An 18448-nucleotide genomic window follows, 5' to 3' on the forward strand; every position below is an offset into this window, starting at 1 on the left:
AAGGGCCCAGAAAGTTGGAATCTTTTCAGTCTCTTGCTTCAATCAAAGCAAAAGAATCTAAGACCAAGACTGAAAGCAAACACCTTTTCTTCTACGTCTGATTGTACCCGTGAGTCCTGGGTACACATGAGAGGGATTCTTTACATCTTGCACATTCCACTCCACATCCAGGCTCTGCATTCATGTCTGGCTTGAATTACCCAAGGCCTCCCAAGTTAAAGGGCACAAAAGGGGGGAAAGCCCAACAAAACTAACCCTTGCTCCAATGTGAGCTCAGAGATCTCTCCCTGCCTTTTGCTATACACCCCAACGCTTACCCAGTGAATGTGTACACCTCAAAAGCAAACTTCTGAAGCAGGCTGGTCTTGGTGGAGTTAGACAGAATAAGGACGACATTCATGTGACCTGGCCTCAGTCGAACTAGGTTACTCATGTATGTGACGTCTGTAAGCTCAGTCACCTCCACAAAACCCTTCTTGGGAATTCTGCTGTGGAGAAATATCGAAAAGTGAAAGGTGGGCAAGTGAAGGCCATGGCTAATACTTCAATGATTTAGAGATCTCACAGGCCAAGGGTGGGTTCTCCCTTGTATAATGACTGATGTACCTCATAAACATTCCAAAACTTAGTAGGTTTTGGGGTTGCACTTCCCCCAAAATTCCTCACCCTTTGGTCTGAATCTCTCTGAACTTAGCTAAGTTGGCCCTGGAACAAAAGACACAGTGCCTCACTGGACCTGTACTAAAGTAGCCCTCTGATGACTTATCATATTGTAAAGGAGACCACTGTAAGGCCAAAGCGTTCCAGTAAAAACTAATGGTATGAAAGGTCTACAGTAGCAAGATAAACAGTGGAAATAAGTGGGAATGAAGGAGGAATAAGCACTTCCAGACTTCGAATTATACAACAAAGCAGTACTCACCAAAATTACTTGGTATCACTTAAAAAGCAGAAAAGTAGACCAGCAAAATAGATGGGGCAAAGAAAATCATGAAAAATCAAACTGAGTATTTGATAAACCCAAAAACACAAATTACCTGGGGAGGAATTCTCTATTTCACAAGAAACAATGGGGAAAACTGGAAAGCAGCAGGGCAGAAATGAGGTTTGGATCAACTTTTCTGTGTCATCTACCACAATAAACTCAAAATGGATGCCTGACCCGACTACAGAAGGTGAAACCATAAAAACAACCAGAAAAGAGACCAAAGAGCCACAGGTAGGAAGTGAGTTCTTATCTAAATGAGGGATAAAGCTGACCACAAGAAATAAAGTATTTAACTTTGATCACAAGAATTTGAAAAGCTTTTGTATAAACAAAATTAAAGCAGCTAGAACAAGGAGAATAGCAACAAGGGAAACAGTCAACTGTGGGGGGGAAACCTATAGGCAACTAACAGAAAGATATAAGACTAAAAGCTATTCCCCAAGGGACTACGTGGTAATAGGATATGAACAGTTCAAAAGAATAGTAGGAAATTATAACCACATAAAAGATCATTGCATATCAGTACTAATAACAGAAAGGCAAATAAAAACAATTCAGATTTTACATCCTATCCAGCAAATTGACAAAGATGACAAAAGATGGGAATAGTCAGTATTGGAGGAGTTCTGGTGATGGAATCCTAATAAAGCTGTCCACACCCCCATGATCTCAACTTCCTCATTTTCTTCACAAAAACAGCAGGTGTGTCCACGTACTCAAATACAACCACATCCATCTAGTCTCAGACAGGACCATAAAAGCCAGGCAATCAGAAAGTAGCACCACCAGGATGCTGACCAGGACACCTGACCACCAAACTATAGAAGGGGCTTTCCTAAGATGGCATCTGCACAGTAATAGTGAAGAAATGACCTAAAGTAAACTTATAATGTAGAAAGGCTGACTATAATATCATTATTATATACTAATGCTCTTCCAAATTGGTTTTTCTGTGTGCATTATGGGAAATCGCATGTGTAATTCCACTGAGGCTGAGACCCCTCCCCTATTACCTAATCCCTTGACAAACCCCTCCTGTCTTTTTAATATTCATATTTTCTACTGTGTAATCAGCATCATATACTCTATAAAACTGCCTGTCTTGTCCTACTGAAATCACCAGTTCCTTCTTGGAGCTCAGCTGGCTTTCTAAGATGCATAATTCTCAACAAATGCCTTTACTAGGTTTGGAGATGGTCTGAATCTGTGAATTCTTTTGAGATGACTCCACGATACACCATGAAACTGCAACACTGGGAAGACAGGCACACTGGTGCACTGCTGGTGGAGCAGTGAAGCAGTATAACTATTTTGGAAAGTAGCTTGGATAATTATGCAAATAAAGGGACTAAAATATCCATACTTTTCGACCTAGAGAACCCACTGATAGGCATAAGCCCCAGGGAGGTTAAGAAGCCCCTTTAAAAAGGGGCTCCATATATACTAAAATATTTGTAGCAACATTTTCTGTTGTACCAAAGAACTGAAAATGAAGTAGGATGCCCACTGGTTGAGGAATGGCTAAATTTGCCATAGAATAGGGATGTATTGGAATGTTACTATGTTGTAAAAAAAAAATGAATATGATGAATACAAAGAAGCATGGGAAGGCTTATATGAACTGATGCAAAGTGAAATAAACAGAACCAGGAAAACAACCTACACAACGGCAACAACAATATGACAAAATGAAAAACAACAGAAAACAATCCAGACACTACAAAAATATAACCACTAAGCTTGATCCCAGAGAATAGCTATGAGAAAGCCCCTTCTTGGTCTAATCAAGGGGTCACTGGGCTAAATCTCTTTATATCATGTAGACTTGAGCTTGGTGTGCTGCTTTTCTTTCTCTGCTATTCTGTTTTATGGGATGGTTCTTTGGAAGTGGAAGTGTGATACAACTGGGAAATGTAGGTGATAAAAACAAATTAGCACAGTAAGACTGGTTTAAAAGAAACTAATGAAAACAGGTTTGAATGCAATTCCTTTCAGGTAAGGCATGACTTCCATGAATTGGAGGATTTGAATAAAATGCCCCCTCAAAAAGGTTATACTAGTTTATGTGTGCGCACGCGCGCACACACACATTTATGTACACACACATACAGGTATCATGTGTCTGTATGTACACTGCACTGCTTCAGTTTAGCTTAAAGCGGTTCCAAAAAAAGGAAGATGCAGGTGCTATGGAGGTCCCTACACCAATCAAACCACAGATCCAGGACGTTTTTCAGAGCTGCCATCTGGCCAGTGCTTCATTAGTCTCAAGGTGCCATGCCAATGGCACCTCATGACTACAGATGACTTTCTTTACGCTGCTACCTGCTGTTCTCTTTGCTGAAGCAGGTCTCGGTCTTCTCAGTCTTCTCACTGACTTCTTTCTCAGGAGGCCGTGACTCTTGATCCTCACTGGAATCACTGAACAAATGAAGAAAAGGGCTTTCAAATTAAGTGGAGATTGGCTGTAGAAATACTTCAAAGGCAGGGGCAGTAAACATTCGGGTACTTGCCTGAAAGCTTGAACAATGACTGTTCCAAAAAGAATGAAGAGAGCGGAAAAGATCAGGGACAGAAGGGGCATCATTTCTCGCCTGAAACAAGATTAACAGATGGGAAAAACAGGTTATACTGAGTGTTTTTTCCTTTCCAACAAGCAACATGGAGTGGTTTTTTCCATTTCTAATGCATTTGTCTCTTTTGTCTCCAAAGAGGTAAACTTTATTTTGCCCTCAAAAACTCTAACTCGAAGGCAGCCATAACAAGAACTCTGGATCTCAGGGGCAACATGCAGAATTTATTAAGTATAAACCTATGAAAGGAAACAGGCAATAGATAAAGGATTAAGTTAAACATCAGGAACAACTTCCCTACAATGAAGATGGTGTGTTTAGATACTGAAAAAGGTTAATGAATGGGCAACATGACTGGTTTTCTGTAAACCCGTGGCTACAGCAACTTCAGTAAAGTCTTCTGTGAAGGCTGGGGATTAGACTAAATAGAAGTGGCCTTGCGTATTTCTTTCCGGTCTTTTGATAGCATGATCTGTCCATAATCACTCAAGAATAGAAATTTGTCATTCAACAAACATTTGGGTGCCTATTTGTTTACAGAACTATGTACCCTAGGCTATTGAGAAAGAGATCTCCCTTGAAAATTCCTGAGTATTCTCTCACTTGTCCATGTCAACAAGTCCTTCTCAGAAATTACTTCCTAAGAAAAGCAATGTTGGTATTAACACAGAAACAACCATTCAACACAAACAATTTTCCTACCAATTGTTGTGAAGTACACTGTCCCAGAAGTCTGAAAAGTACTCAGAAGTGGAGTATATCCATCGAAGGAAAAACACCTAATTTCAAAAGAAAGAACAAGGAATCAGACAGTGATACTGCTCCTTCCCATGGAAGCATAGTGCTAAGGCCTCATTAGTGTCAGATATTATGGAATAACATTGAGGATGGTGTTGTAGTTGGAAGTCCTTAGTCTCACTTAAGTTTAAGACCTAATCAGTATTCCTTGAACAGAAGACTCAATTTCCTCTTGGGAGGGATTTTGATTTTCTGAAACAAGACTTTGTTATTTATGGCTAACAGTTTGCTAGGTTAGTTAAGAGTGAAAATGTCTATTTAATTCAATTAAGAAGTATCTTTCTGCTCACTTCTGACCTGACTGAAAGGGGAATGGTTAAAGAGGAAATGATTGGTTTAAGGAAGCTGTTTCTCCAAGGGTATACCAACTATAACATTATTATTATTCTGTATGGTGAACAAAACAAAACAAAACAAAAAATCAGCAAAATCTAAACTTATGATAGGTACTTTTATTTTACTTTGCTATGGAATTTTGTCTTTTGTTTTAGGATTACTAGAAAATCTAAGTGGAAACTGCTTGGAAGAGAATTCCAATGGGCAAGAGAAACTGCCTGATTGGACCTCTCTCTGAGCAATGTCTGTATATGAATAAATTATTTCTGAAAGATTGGAGCCCAAGTGCCAAGTACAGCATTGTTCTTCCATATTCTAACCTCAGAAAGAAGGCAAAGGTTCTTTTGCCTTAGCACAGTGGCCACCAACAGTCAACAAACTCCTACTGCATTAACAGTCTCCTTGTCTAACATGGCACCCTTGCTTAACCTTCTCACTCACCCCTGCTATAAGATCATGCAAACAGCATAAGCCCAATCTTCTGTGAATTCTGAGAAGCAGTAGGGTAGAGAAGACTATTGAAAATCTAGCTCTGACACTGCTTCCCCATTGGTGGAATGAGGATAATAATGTTCACACTAGCTACCTAACAGGGTTGCTGCAGGGAGAGTATTTTGGAAATCTTCATAGCACTAAAGCACCAAGAGATATTTCACGTGAACTATTATGGGCCAGCGATACTTACAGGAGCAAGTTCATCCACCAGATCAAGTAAGATGGCCTCGGAGGAAAGAAGAGCGGGGTCTCTCCGTAGCTGATCCAGATAGCCCAGAAGGATGAACTTATCCTTCTCGCTTCCAGTCCAGGGATTTTCCAGAGTTTTGTATACCACCTTCCCGGCTGTGTTACGCCTTTCTAAGATAGAGACCTGAGCCACAACAAAAAGAAAAAAGGAAGTCTTAGCTATGATGATAACAACCTGCTTCTTTGGGGAGGTGCAGAAAAAACCAGCTATGGGTTCTCAAAAGATAAAAGGCAAAAGAAAACTACTTCCTCATCCTTCTGTCAAGAACATGGGCAGGAGCAGACAAGACCCAGCTGCTCTGTTCTGTCTGCCCATGAGATGTCATTTCTGTGGCCTCTGATTCAAGGGCAGGGAAGCCCAGGATCTGGGAAAGGATTTAACACAAGTACCACAAAATAAGGCACTCAAACCACAGAGAAGGCTGCTCTGTAGAAAGAGAGGCTCTTCCTTCTGCCTGACACGGGAGGGCAGAACTGGGAACATGGGGAGGTGTCATCCACAGTGGAGAGGGCTCCCCCAGCACGGAGAGGGTTTCCCCCTTCTCAAGCTCTGGAAACAGAGGCTCTAACCCTTGCTGGAATTCTAGTCCATGTGGCAGGTTGGACGTGATACTCCCCTCCAATGTCTACTCCAGCTCTGGGTTTCTAGGTCTCTATGGCAGGAGCTCGTTGCTAACGAAGAGTGAGAAGAGTAGAAGGGAAGTTGGGAGAAAATCTCTAAAGCCTAGTGACAGAAGGAAGGTTTTATCAAGGGGGGGGGGGGGCGGAGCCAAGATGGCGGAGGGAAAGCAGTGACTTGCTTGAGCTCTCCCCCAAATCCCTCCAAATACCCATAAAAAATGGCTCTAAACAAATTCTAAAGCAGCACAACCCATAAAAAGACAGAGTGAAGCAAATTGCCAGCCCAAGATAATCTGGATGGTTGTTTGGAAAAGTATATCGTGCTGGGCGGGGAGAGGAGCGCAGTTCGACTTGGGCACACAGGCTGCAGCAACGCTGGAGCAGGCCTCAGAGGACTGAATTGCGGGCAACTTTGGTGGTTTCCAGACTTCTCAACCCATGATCACCAAAGACTACTTGGAAGGTCAGTGGGAAAAGTTTGTGACCGTGGTGAGAGAAGGAGCTAGGTCTCAGCTGCCCCTAGGGCCACGGCTGTTTCCTGAGCTTCCGGCCCACAGACTGAGGGGGAATCAAGTGACTGATCACAGGGGGATTGCAGGGATCTTTTTACCACTGCTGAGGCAGGAATCTCTTGTTCTGCCTGTGCTTGGATCTGGGTCACAGTGCTGAGGGGCGGTCCTGGGGCGAGAAGGAACGCTGGTGTGGTGGAGCTTGTTGTGGTGGTGGAAACACCTCGCCCCTTATCATACCCCCTTGGAAGAACTGAAAATGTTCAGGTCCCTAGGAGTACCTTTGAAAACGGCTGAAAAAACCCCCAAAGCTTGAGACAGTACATTCCCCACATTGGAATCAGACTTTTACCTTAACAAAGAGTTTAAAACTCAAGTATTTGGCTGGGATCATAAGTAAGCAGCGCAAAAAGAGTCAGACTATATTATCTTACTTCGGTGACAAAGAAGATCAAAACATACAACCAGAAGAAGACAACGAAGCCAAAGCTCCTACATCCAAAGCTTTCAAGAAGAATATGAATCAGTCCCAGGCCTTGGAAGAGCTCAAAAGGGATTTTGAGAAGCAAGTAAGAGAAGCAGAGGAAATACTGAGAGTTTTGCAAGAAAATCATGAAAAACAAGTCAACAGCTTGCTAAAGGAGACCCAAAAAAATACTGAAGGAAATAACACCTTAAAAAATAGTCTAACCCAAATGGCAAAAGAGGTCCAAAAAGTCAATGAGGAGAAGAATGCCCTAAAAAGCAAAACTGGTGAAATGGAAAAGGAAGTCCAAAAGCTTACTGAAGAAAATACTTCCTTAAAAATTAGAATGGAGCAACTGGAAGCTAGTGACTTTATGAGAAATTAAGACACTGTAAAACAAATCCAAAAGAATGAAAAATTAGAAAACAATGTGAAATATCTCATTGGAAAAACAACTGACCTGGAAAACAGATCCAGGAGAGAGAATTTAAAAATTATTGGACTATCTGAAAGCCATGATCAAAAAAAGAGCCTTGACATCATCTTTCAAGAAATTATCCAGGAAAACTGTCCTGATATTTTAGAACCAGAGGGCAAAATAGAAATTGGAAGAATCCACTGATCACCGCCTGAAAGAGATCCCCAAAGGAAAACTCCTAGGAATATTGTAGCCAAATTCCAGAGTTCCCAGGTCAAGGAGAAAATATTACAAGCAGCCAGAAAGAAACAATTCAACTATTGTGGAAACACAATCAGGATAATACAAGATTCAGCAGCTTATACATTAAGGGACCGCAGGGCATGGAATATAATATTCTGAAGGGCAAAGGAGATAGGATTACAACCAAGAATCACCTACCCAGTAAAACTGAGTATAATCCTTCAGGGGAAAAAATGGTCATTCAGTGAAATAGAGGACTTTCAAGCATTCTTGATGAAAAGACCAGAGCTGAATAGAAAATTTGATTTTCAAATACAAGACTCAAGTGGAACATGAAGAGGTAAACAGGAAAGAGAAAACCATAAGAGACTTATTATGGTTGAACTGTTTACATTCCTGCATGGAAAGATGATATTTGTAACTCATGACACCTTTGTCAGTATTAGGGTAGTTGGAGGGAAAGAATTATATGTACGTATATATAGATAGAGGGCACAGGGTGAGTTGAAAATGAAGGGGTCATATCTGGAGAATAAAATTAAGGAGTGAGAGAGGATTATACTAGGAGAAGGAGAAAGGGAGAGGTAGAATGGGGTAAATTATCTCACAAAAAAAAACAGAAAAGAAAAGGCTCTTACAGTGGAGGGGAAACGGAGGAATGAGAAGGAATGAGTGAATCTTATTCTCATAGAATTTGACTTAAGGAGGGAATAACATACACACTCAATTGGGTATGGAAATCTGTCTTACCCTACAGGAAAATAGTGGGGGGGGATGGGGACAAGAGAGTACGGGGATGATAGAGAGGAGGGCAGATTGGGAAAGGGGGTAATCAGAAGCAAGTACTTCTGAGGAGGGTCAGGGTCAAAAGAAAGAATAGAATAAATGGGGGGGGTGGGATAGGATTAAGGGAAATAGAGTTAGTTTTTCACAGCATGTCTACTATGGAAGTGTTTTGCATAACTGCACATATATAACCTATATTTAGTTGCTAGCCTTATCAATGAGGGTGGGTGGGGAGGGAGGAAGGGAGAAAATTTGGAACCCAAAGTTTTAAAAACACATGTTTAAAAAAAATGTTTTCACATGCAACTGGGAAATAAGAAATACAGGAAATGGGGTACAGAAATCCATCCTGCCCTACAGGAAAATTGAAGGGGAAGGGGATAAGAGAAGGGGGAGAGAGATACAAGGGAAAGAAGACTAGGGGAAGGGGTATTTAGAATGCATGCCATCTTGGGGTGGGGGGAGGGGTGAGATGGGGTGAAAATTTGGAACTCAAAATCTTGTGGAAGTAAATGTTGAAAACAAAAAAAATAAATAAATAAATTATCAAGAAGAGTGGTGATGATGCTCCATGAAGAGATGGGATAATGCCCTTTCTTCCTTATTGGTATGAAAAAAGTTTCTTGTGGGCCAGGGCCCCTATAACTAAGGCTTGGGGTAGTCAGAGAGGATGATGAGACAATGAAAGGTGAGACCTTAAGGGTTTCCTAAAATATGAGCCCTAAACCATAGGAGCCTAGCATACCTCTGACTAGTCAATGCCCCATTTGACTCACCGCAGATTTCCCCTGAAATGTTTCACTGCTGGGTAGCAATGTGTTGGCAAACTCCTGCTGCCGGTTGCTGTAGACATGCACGAACCTCACTGTGTCCTGGCTGTTTGCCAACGCAAAGGACAAGAAAGCTTCAAAATCTGGATTTGACTTTGTTCCTTCCCGAATCAGCAAGAGCACACAGTACCTACACCCCACCAAGAGAAGGCAGGACACGGTCAGTCCTGGAATCAATGTGCAAAACCACCTTCCAGGAGGCGAGTCTCGAGCCCATGAGTCCATGCCCAGTGAAGAAACCAGACAGCACCTGAATTACATAATCCAAGAAGGGGCTACCACCAATAGGAGCCTCCTAGGGTCAGAAAACCCTCCCAGAGACTTCAGTATCTATATTTGCATTGATTTATCAGTTTACCTGCAGTTCTCAATAGAATCTAAGATCCTTAAGGACAGGGATGGTCTGACTTTTGTCTTTGTAGCCCCAGGGCCTAGCACACAGTAGGTACTTAATAAATATTTGCTGAATAAATGAATTTCCCACTCAAATAAGTCAGCAGGTTTTGCAGTAGGAATCCAGGTTGAATTCAGGAAATGTCATACTGATGAAAGAAGGTTATTAACTCCCCACTGCTTTCCCAGAGAGTTTCTATTTTTCCAAAGCTGAGTCATTCCTTTGAGCCAAAAGCCAATGCAACATTTAATAATCTTCTTCAAATCACTGAATCCTAGTTGGGTAATTAAAGCCAATTTAATTAGACGAACATTTACTAAGTGCTCATGGCTGGCAGAATACTACTTTCTTCCTTACCCTATCTTCAGTCCTGCTCCAGTTTAATCAGTCACAAATTTGAGACAATAGAAGTGACCCCACCTCAGCCTTCAGGTTAAGTGCACACAACTGTTTCAGTTTTTGTCTGTATGCCTGGCTTTTGAACCCCTGATCGTTATTTCTACTGTATCGGAACTCTTTAAAACCACACACATCTTGTGAAAGCAATGGAGCCCCAGCACCCCATGCCAAGAACAGTGTGAAGGGGTAGTAGGTATGAGACTTCCTCAGCCCCTTCCCTGAGTCCTCAGCTGTTAGGGTCAGGAGAAGAAAAGCTTCCAGATCTTACTTTCTTTGGCGATGAGACCTCTTCACAGGGCACAGCTCATGAAACATCTTCTGGCTGGTAAGTCTCGCTGCTAGGAGGTACTTGTTTTGGGAGACGAAGTCTTCAATGGTCTGTTTCTTCAAACCTCGAGCCTAGAAACAAACCAACGAGTAGTAGGCTTTTATTCCACTCTCCTGCACCAGCTCGAAGAGACCTTCCAGGCCCTGTTCATTGACAGGCAAGGGGTCTCAAGGACAGAGAGGATGAAAGACTGGCTCAGGGCAGTGGGGCTCTGAGTGACACGTGGCCCACCAGAGCTAATGTCCTCCTGCCAGACTGATGAATGCAGCAAGGAGGGTATTGGTCACAAGTCTAAGGAACACCAATCTGTGTTTTTGTGGTCTCCATGAATACTGGATCTTTGGGAATATGGCCTTGCTAGATTTGCTCTCGATTCTGGATCCTGCTAAACCACACATACAGTATAAAGATGGAGGATTTTGCTCATTGTATTTTTTGCAAAGCAGAAGCAAGCTCTTGAACAAAACACTTGAATGAACTGGTAAATGGGTTATACAAAAGGCTGTTTCAAAGTTTCACTTCAGTATCACTAGGTATAAACATTAACCGTAATTCATGTTCATATAGCCCTTCAAAGTTTATAGGGCACAAGGGGTATGCGATACCAGCAAAAAGTAAAGCAAGGCAATTCTCATATTTGTTGAGAATTAGTAATTGAATTAGAAATCATGTATAGGACTGCCCAGATTAATCTCCTTTAAGAAGCCAGAGGGAATGAATGAAGAGACACAGGCTGTCCAAGGATCTAGCTAGCAGGAGAATTTCTGATGTAGTGTAAGTTTTCTTAAGGACGAAATATTAAGCCAGATTAAATATAGGTAACTGAGAAGTTAGACTATGATTAAATCTTTATTTACTTATGAAGGCAACATTTCAAAGAGGTCTGCTCTCTCCTTCTCACATACTATGTCTGGTTTCAATATTCACATCACCTGAGCCTCTAGGTGACAATTAGAAAGAGTCTCTGGATAAAAAGAAACCGCTATGTACCTATACATAGGCAGGTAGGTGGTATAGAGGAAAGAGCACTGGTCCTGGAATCAGGAAGACTCATCTTCCTGAGTTCAAATCTGGCCTCGGACACTTATGTGACCCTGGGCAAATCACTTTACCCTGTTTCCATCAGTTTCTTCACCTGTAAAATGAGCTGGAGAAGGAAATGGCAAACCACTCCAGTATCTTTGTCAAGAAAACCCCGAATGGGGTCATGAAGAGTTGGCCACAACTCAACAACAACAACAACAACAACGTGTACCTGTATGACATCAGCTGGCTTGTCTATATGTTCCTTGAAGACCAACATGGTAGGAGTGTAGATGTTGACATTGTACTGACTGGTCATCTCTTGAGTCCCTCTTAAGCCGACATATACATATCCAAATGACAAGTAATCCTTGTAGGCAAAAGCAATCAACTGGTGGGGTATGACAGGAAAAAGTGGAAATGAACAGTAAGTTCTACATCTGAAATCAGAACTGGAATCGTTCCCTTTTATGTATGGCATTTAAAGCCCCACTAGGTCTTCATTACCTTAATGTGCCAGATACAGAAGCAAGGGCAAATTTCACTCCTGTTCCCCCACAAGGCATAGAGTCGTCTTGCTTTCTTTTGGCCTGGGGAGTAAGTAACCTCTACAGAATTTCTATTCCTTTTTATTACTCCAGATTTAGTCCTGTGGCTTCTTTGAGGAGACTGTAACCTTGCTAATTCTTGTGTTAGTTTTCTCCCCATCTTTCCCAGGTCATGATGTTTTGACCTAGCCAGCCCTAAAGCTCAGTTTCTTAGCATCTGTGTAAAGACAACATGTACGTATGTACCGTGCACAAATCAAGCAAAACTAGAACAGAGCTAGGAATACTGGTGATCAACTGAGTACAGTCATATTTTTCAACTTGAATGGACCTACAACTCATTTAAATAGACAATCAGAAGAAAAGAAAGTGATCTGGAAATAGTAGATCTCTGATCTTCTCACACTCCCCAGGGATCAGCTGGTACTTACTAAAAGGACACCCTGGCTTAGTCTCACTACAGAGACTCCTCCTTCCACTAAGCCAGATGGTAGCATATAATGTACCTTGTATAGCAATGGTGCCAGTGGCATGTGGTCAAACAGAAGTACATGAGGCTTATTCTCTTGCTGCCAGCCAGAGAGAAATCGGACGTAATTTTTATCGGTGACCTTAAAATTAGAGAAAAAAAAAGAAAATTAAATGTTTGTTTTGATCTTTAATCTTTAATGGTCTTAAAAGGAGAAAAAGTCACAAGTATGCTTAAAAGATTTGTGAACATGCAGCCATCAGATCTTTTCCTTTTACTACTACAGCTATTTAAAGGAGCTGGGATCTCATAAAATCATTTGCTTCTGATTATCACTTTTTACTTGAAATCACAATCCCTTCCACAGCAATTACTGGCCACGTCACCAAAAAACAAGATCTCCAACTTTGGTTCTTTCTCTAATTACTTTTCCATCAAGGCATTTATTCAATATGCACAAAATTCCCTAAAGTCAAAAACAGGGAAAGGTAACCTGATCAGTGACAAGAATGTTTCTGAAATAAAGCATTTCAGAGTTTGGTGAAAGGGGTGATAGGAATGAAGAGCAAAGCTTCACACATCCAGACCTTCCTCTACATCCCTCCAGAATGGTCTGACAAAAATCTGACAAGTTTGTTATAATGAGCAATATCTGGTGCCAACTCAGAAGCCCAAAGCTGGAATGGACTGAAGAGGCCCCAGAGTCCAGCCCAATTCTGAAAAGGCACTCCCTCTATGCTGTCCCAGACAAGTGGTCATTTAGCTTCCAATGAAGGGCTTCTGAAGATTTCTCAATGTTACAAGTTTTTCTTCACGCTGAGTTAAAAAGTACCTCTTTGCAACTAAGTGTCATGTCTCCCCAACCCCAACTCCCAGCCTTACTGTGCTTAGGTGTGTCCCTTGGGGTGGAGCAGAGGAAGTCTGGTACCAAGTGACAGTTCTTTAAGAAGCTGAAGATAAGATCTGCCACCTCCTCCCCTCCAGTTTCTTTCTCTTCAGGTTAAACATCCTGTCTTTTCAAACTAATCCTTGTGTGAGGTATCTGGTTCCTCTTTTAAAAGGTAATATTTTGCTTTTTAAAAAAGGTGATATTTTAACAATATTTTAAAAAAAATTTCAACCCTCCTATACCCTGTGATCCCCACACACATAATCTATACAATACAATCATGTAAACTGCTGTCTAAATGGCTTGTGCCCAGAAAAGCCTCCCATAGCAATTAAAAAACCTGAACAAAAGTGAGGTTCCACATTCCAAAATCTGCCCAGTCTTTAAGCAGTTCACATGCCAGGATCTCTTCTCTTCCCTTACCTACGGGCACAGTAAGATAAGGGTGTGCGTGCGCACTGAGAGCATGGGCCTCAACTGGACTATAAGTGACGTGAAGGCAAGGGTGGAGTCAGCTAGGGAAGGGACCACGAGCCCCCTCACATAACAATGTCACAGAAAAAGGGTATGCAGCCTCAGCCTGAGAACCCACAGTGATGCTGACCTCAGGCTGTACTCCTCTGACTGTCCGGATACTGGAAGTCTACCTCATCTAGATAGTTCCTTCAGCAACTCTTGGGACTGACATATACAGAGTAGGTGCTGAATCAACATTTTTGAAGTGACATTTTTCTCATCATATTCCTTCAAAAAATGCTTGCTTCCACTTCTTTCTTCCAGGCATGACCCAATTCCCTGAGAACTGTGTTGAGGGAGTATAACAAAAACACTAGGGTCTACCTACTATATTTTCTTCTGTTAATATAAAGGACAAACACTTCAAAAGAAAATGGGAACTTTCCCACTTGTCAAAAGTTCTCAATTGAATGAAACAAATAATGAATAAGGGACTGCTATAGAGCAGTCACTGGACCAGGAGGTGACAGAGAGAGAGAGAAGGAAGACAAGGTTTTCGTCCTTGGGAGCTTGCATTCTCCAAGGACAGACAGGACAGTACACAAAAAATGGTAATAGAAAGTAGTGTGGGTAAGTGTACAAGAAAGGTCTGAGCAAATGGTTTAGTGGAAGGAAGAGATCACTGGCAGGTGAAGGCTGTCATGAAAGAGAGGGCAAAAACTGGGTGACCTTGAAAAATGGGCAGGATGTGAACAGGAAGAGATGAGGAGGAACACGATCTGTGTGCAGGGAGTGAAGAGTTCAATCAAAGGCGCAGAGTTGGGGAAATCTGTAAGCTGTTCAGCATGTGAGCTGAATGATGCACAGCCAATGGAATGGGGTCAGTTCTGTCAAAGTAGTTTCATCTGATGCAGAGAGAATTCTGTTCCTTCCATACAGTTACGGTCTCAACAATCACTGTTTGCAACCCAGCATGGTAGATCCCACAATCTGATCATTCATTATAGGATCAATTCAATTTGGTGTAACCTACATTTGAAAAGTAGCTAATATCATTAATTAGTTCATTTTCCACACCTGTGCTTAGTTAGCTTCCCTTCACACAAGTGACTTAGTTTAACTAATTACTTTGTTTATTGTCCAACCCAACACAACCAACACAAACTTCAATCTGCAAAGGCTCAGGCAACAAATGGACTTAGACCCCCAAAGAAAGGCTTCTCCAGCTTGCATCTTCTTTGGGATCAATCCCTTGTGAAACCCACCTTCTCCACCAAGTTTCCTGGAATGAGGCTCTCCACAAACTGTCGAAGATTCTCTCGAACAACCGCATTGTGAAAGAATGAGATTTTCCCATTTATAATTCCTAGGATAGAGGGCGTGCTGTGGGCTCCCAGGTGATGGGCCAGCCGTCTTTCATAACCAGCGTGGACAACACCAATTCCCACACCTGAAAAGGGAGGGAGACCACATGAAGACTTTCTAGGGTACTGAGGCAGTGACAAGAAGCAGAGCCTCCTTTTTCATAAATAATTTGGAACTTTTTCTACATAGGAGGAAGGCATGAGAACACTCGGTATATCTTTTTTCTCAGTTTCCTCTCCTCAAAACTCAACCTTGAGAAACAATACCAAATCATCAATGATTTTGAAAGTTTCTAAGACACCATTAGCAAAATAGCTTCTTTGATCAATCCTCATTTCCTCCTGATTTCTAAAGTTTAGAATCCCCTCAAAAACAGTTATTAAAAACCTACTATGGGCTAGGCACTGATGATTAAAACATGGACATGAGGCAGTCCCTGCTTTCAAGGAACTTAAAAAAGAGAAAGAAACACAAATAACTATGTACAAGGAAGAGGGGAATAAACGTGGAGAAAAAACTCAGGCAAAATGCTGAGATGTGAGGAAGGAGAGATCAGTTTTTATCTTGGCAGTGGAAGGCATGAGTCAGAGAAAGTTTCACAGAGAAAGTGCACTGGAGCCTTGTCTTCAAGGAAGGGAAGACTTTGCAAATGGAGATGGGGGACAGAGGAAGTCTATTTTAAGCACAGGAAAAAGCCGGGAAGGGGCAGCTGGTGTAGTGAAGGACAGGAACAGAACAGGATGGAATAAGGTTGCAAAGACAGGGTGTGGGCAAATTGCAGAGGGCCTTGAAATCCCACAACCAAACACATGTAGGAAGAGAAAGTAACTAGGTATAGTTATACTCATGTGTTTATCAGACGGATGCTTTGTTACCTAGCTTTGCAGTATTCTACATAATTCCATTACTGAGGGGATAAATGAAATAAAGTAGCAGACTTTAAAGTTATTTGACTTCATTCTTGTAGACGTTTCTGGCCACATCCATCCTCCACAGGACTGCTGGGGAAGAGCCTCTGCAATGGCAGAGGGGGGAAAGGAGGCCAGAATGGCTGCAGTGTGGAGAGCATGAAAGTAGGTAAAAAGTCAATAAGCATTTATTAAGCACCTACTATGTGCCAGACAATGTGCTGAGGATTAAAAAAAAAAAAAAAAAGAGCAAAAGTCAGTCCTTGCCCTGAAGCTCACATTTTAGTGAAAGATAGGTAGAGGCCAAATTGTGAAAGGCTTTAAATGGCAAGAATGCATATTTTCTCCTAGAGGCGCCACTGAAGATGTCTGAGCAGTGGAATGAAACGGTCAGCCCTCTGCCTTCCAGAGATTATTTTGGTGGCAGAGTGAACAACAGACTGGATGGGAGAGAGGTGGGAAGCAGGGAGACCAATTAGGAAGCTGTTGCAATAGTTCAGTTAAGAGGTGATTAGGGCATTTGCTATGGGAATGGAAGAAAGGTGGGGATGTGACAGGTGTTGTGGAGGTAGAATCTGGAAGCCTTGGCAACCGAGTGACTGTAGAAGGTGAGGAGGGAGAAAAATCAAGGTGAACTCTGAGGTATGAATCTGGATTACTAGAAGGATGGTGGTGCCCTTAACAAAAATGGGAAGTGTAGAGATGGCCAAGGTTTCTGGGAAAGATAATGAGTGTTACTGCAGACACGCTGAGTGTGAGATGCTGATGGGTCATCCGGTCCATGATGTTTAGCAGAAACTAAGCAACATGGGTCTGATGTTCAGGAAAGCGAAGAGGGCCATATACAGATTTGGACATCATCTTCATAAAGACAGCTGAGCTGATGAGAATAATGAGTGAAAGCACAGAAGGAGAAAAGAAGACAAAACACAGGAGAGATCTTCAGGGGACAGCAATGCTTATTGCGGGGAGATGGATGGTGATCTAGCAAGAGAACGAGCAGGAATAAAGTCATGGGAGGGCCAGTAAGGAGTAGGATCATGAAAATCCAAGGAAGAGGAACTATCCATAAGGAAGGAGTGAGCAGCACTGTCAAATGCTCCAAAGAGGTCGTGGAGAAGGAAGACTAAGAAAAGGTCCTTAGATTTGGAACTTAAGAGATAGCTAGTATCCTTGGAGTAGTTCAGCAGAGTAGTTGGGTTAGAATGGAGATTGCAAGAAACTGAGAACTCAATGAGGGGTGAGCACATGGAAATAATATGGAAAAACTACTCTGAGTTTGGCAGATAAAGAAGAGACATAACAGCAGTAGCTTGAGGGGATGGTAGAATTGAGTGAAGGTTTTTAAGGACGATGGAGCCTTGGGCACATTGGAGGCAGATAGGGAGGAGTCAATGGTAAAGGCGAGATAGAAAATTGCGGAAAAAGGAGGAAGTTATAGGAGGGGCAAGCTCCAAGTGGAACTGAGATCAAAGGCAGAAAGAGAAGTTGGCCTTGGCACAGAGAAAATCCTTCCCCAGACCTTGGAGCGAGGGAGGAAAATGAGGTTGGCAGGCCAAGAAGACTAACAACAGAGACTTGTCATTTTCTCAGGAAAGTAGGAGGTGAGGACTTTTGCTGACACGCAGGCAGGCGATACAGGGAGATTAAAGAGAAAGAGGGTTTGGAAGAGTTGCTTAGGAATGAGACAAATCCAGTCACGGAAGAATAAAGTGATTACCACATAGTATTGAGGACCCATCTGAGAAGAGATAACCCAAATCTGTAGTGGTCTCTTTCGGCAGTGGAACGCAGAAGGCAAATGCCGGGTAACCTGGGGATGTTGTGGCAAAGCACAAGAGGTGGGAGGGCAAAGGGGCAAGGGATTCATGGGTAACTTGGTGCAGGGTTGAACTGGTCAACCCCAGGGCCCAGGCTGTAAAAGGAGAGAAGGGAGGGTGGTGGGACTGGAGGTTAGGACAAGCAGGGCAGAGAGAGGGAGGGACAGGAAGTCACAACTAGAGAGAAGAATTTCAGAGGTCTGCATCATGGAAGCAGTGTACTGAGGGGTGAAATCAAGGCAAAAGCCATCTGGTAACCAAGCTAGAGGGAAGTCTGAGGTGACAAGAATGTGCATATTTAAGTCTTCAGACATCAGAGTAGAGGTTGAAGTGAGAGGAAGACTGTGAGGCAAGGACTGAGCTCCTTGAGAAAGGAGAGAGAATGAGCTAGGGATGGTCAATGATTGTGATAAGGATGTGGACCAGCTGATAAAGACAGATGGCCTACACAACAGAGGCTCTCTCTTTTGAGGGGTGTGGGTGTGAAAAGAGGCAAAGTTATGCTGCTAACCACTTAACAGCAGCAGGGGCAGGAGG

General features: G+C 42.4%; 1 protein-coding gene across 2 annotated transcripts in view; it reads right to left on the reverse strand.

Moving 5' to 3' along the window:
• DNAJC16 (DnaJ heat shock protein family (Hsp40) member C16) overlaps positions 1-18448 on the reverse strand; it is a 38983-nt gene that overhangs the window by 3705 nt on the left and 16830 nt on the right. The window contains exons 5-14 of one of the 2 annotated variants that reach the window (XM_027859798.1): positions 15084-15268; positions 12511-12615; positions 11689-11847; positions 10374-10504; positions 9259-9442; positions 5381-5563; positions 4264-4340; positions 3502-3582; positions 3314-3409; positions 318-485 (exon numbers count right to left, since the gene is read on the reverse strand). In XM_027859798.1, the coding sequence (XP_027715599.1) occupies positions 318-485; positions 3314-3409; positions 3502-3582; positions 4264-4340; positions 5381-5563; positions 9259-9442; positions 10374-10504; positions 11689-11847; positions 12511-12615; positions 15084-15268 (1369 nt within the window). Of the gene's footprint in view, positions 1-317; positions 489-3313; positions 3410-3501; positions 3583-4263; positions 4341-5380; positions 5564-9258; positions 9443-10373; positions 10505-11688; positions 11848-12510; positions 12616-15083; positions 15269-18448 lie in introns of both variants that reach the window. The other variant, XM_027859797.1, reaches the window with a different exon arrangement.

This window comes from Vombatus ursinus, unplaced genomic scaffold (assembly GCF_900497805.2).
Source record: "Vombatus ursinus unplaced genomic scaffold, bare-nosed wombat genome assembly UNPS02014172.1, whole genome shotgun sequence".
In the NCBI taxonomy this organism is placed as follows: Eukaryota; Metazoa; Chordata; class Mammalia; order Diprotodontia; family Vombatidae; genus Vombatus; species Vombatus ursinus.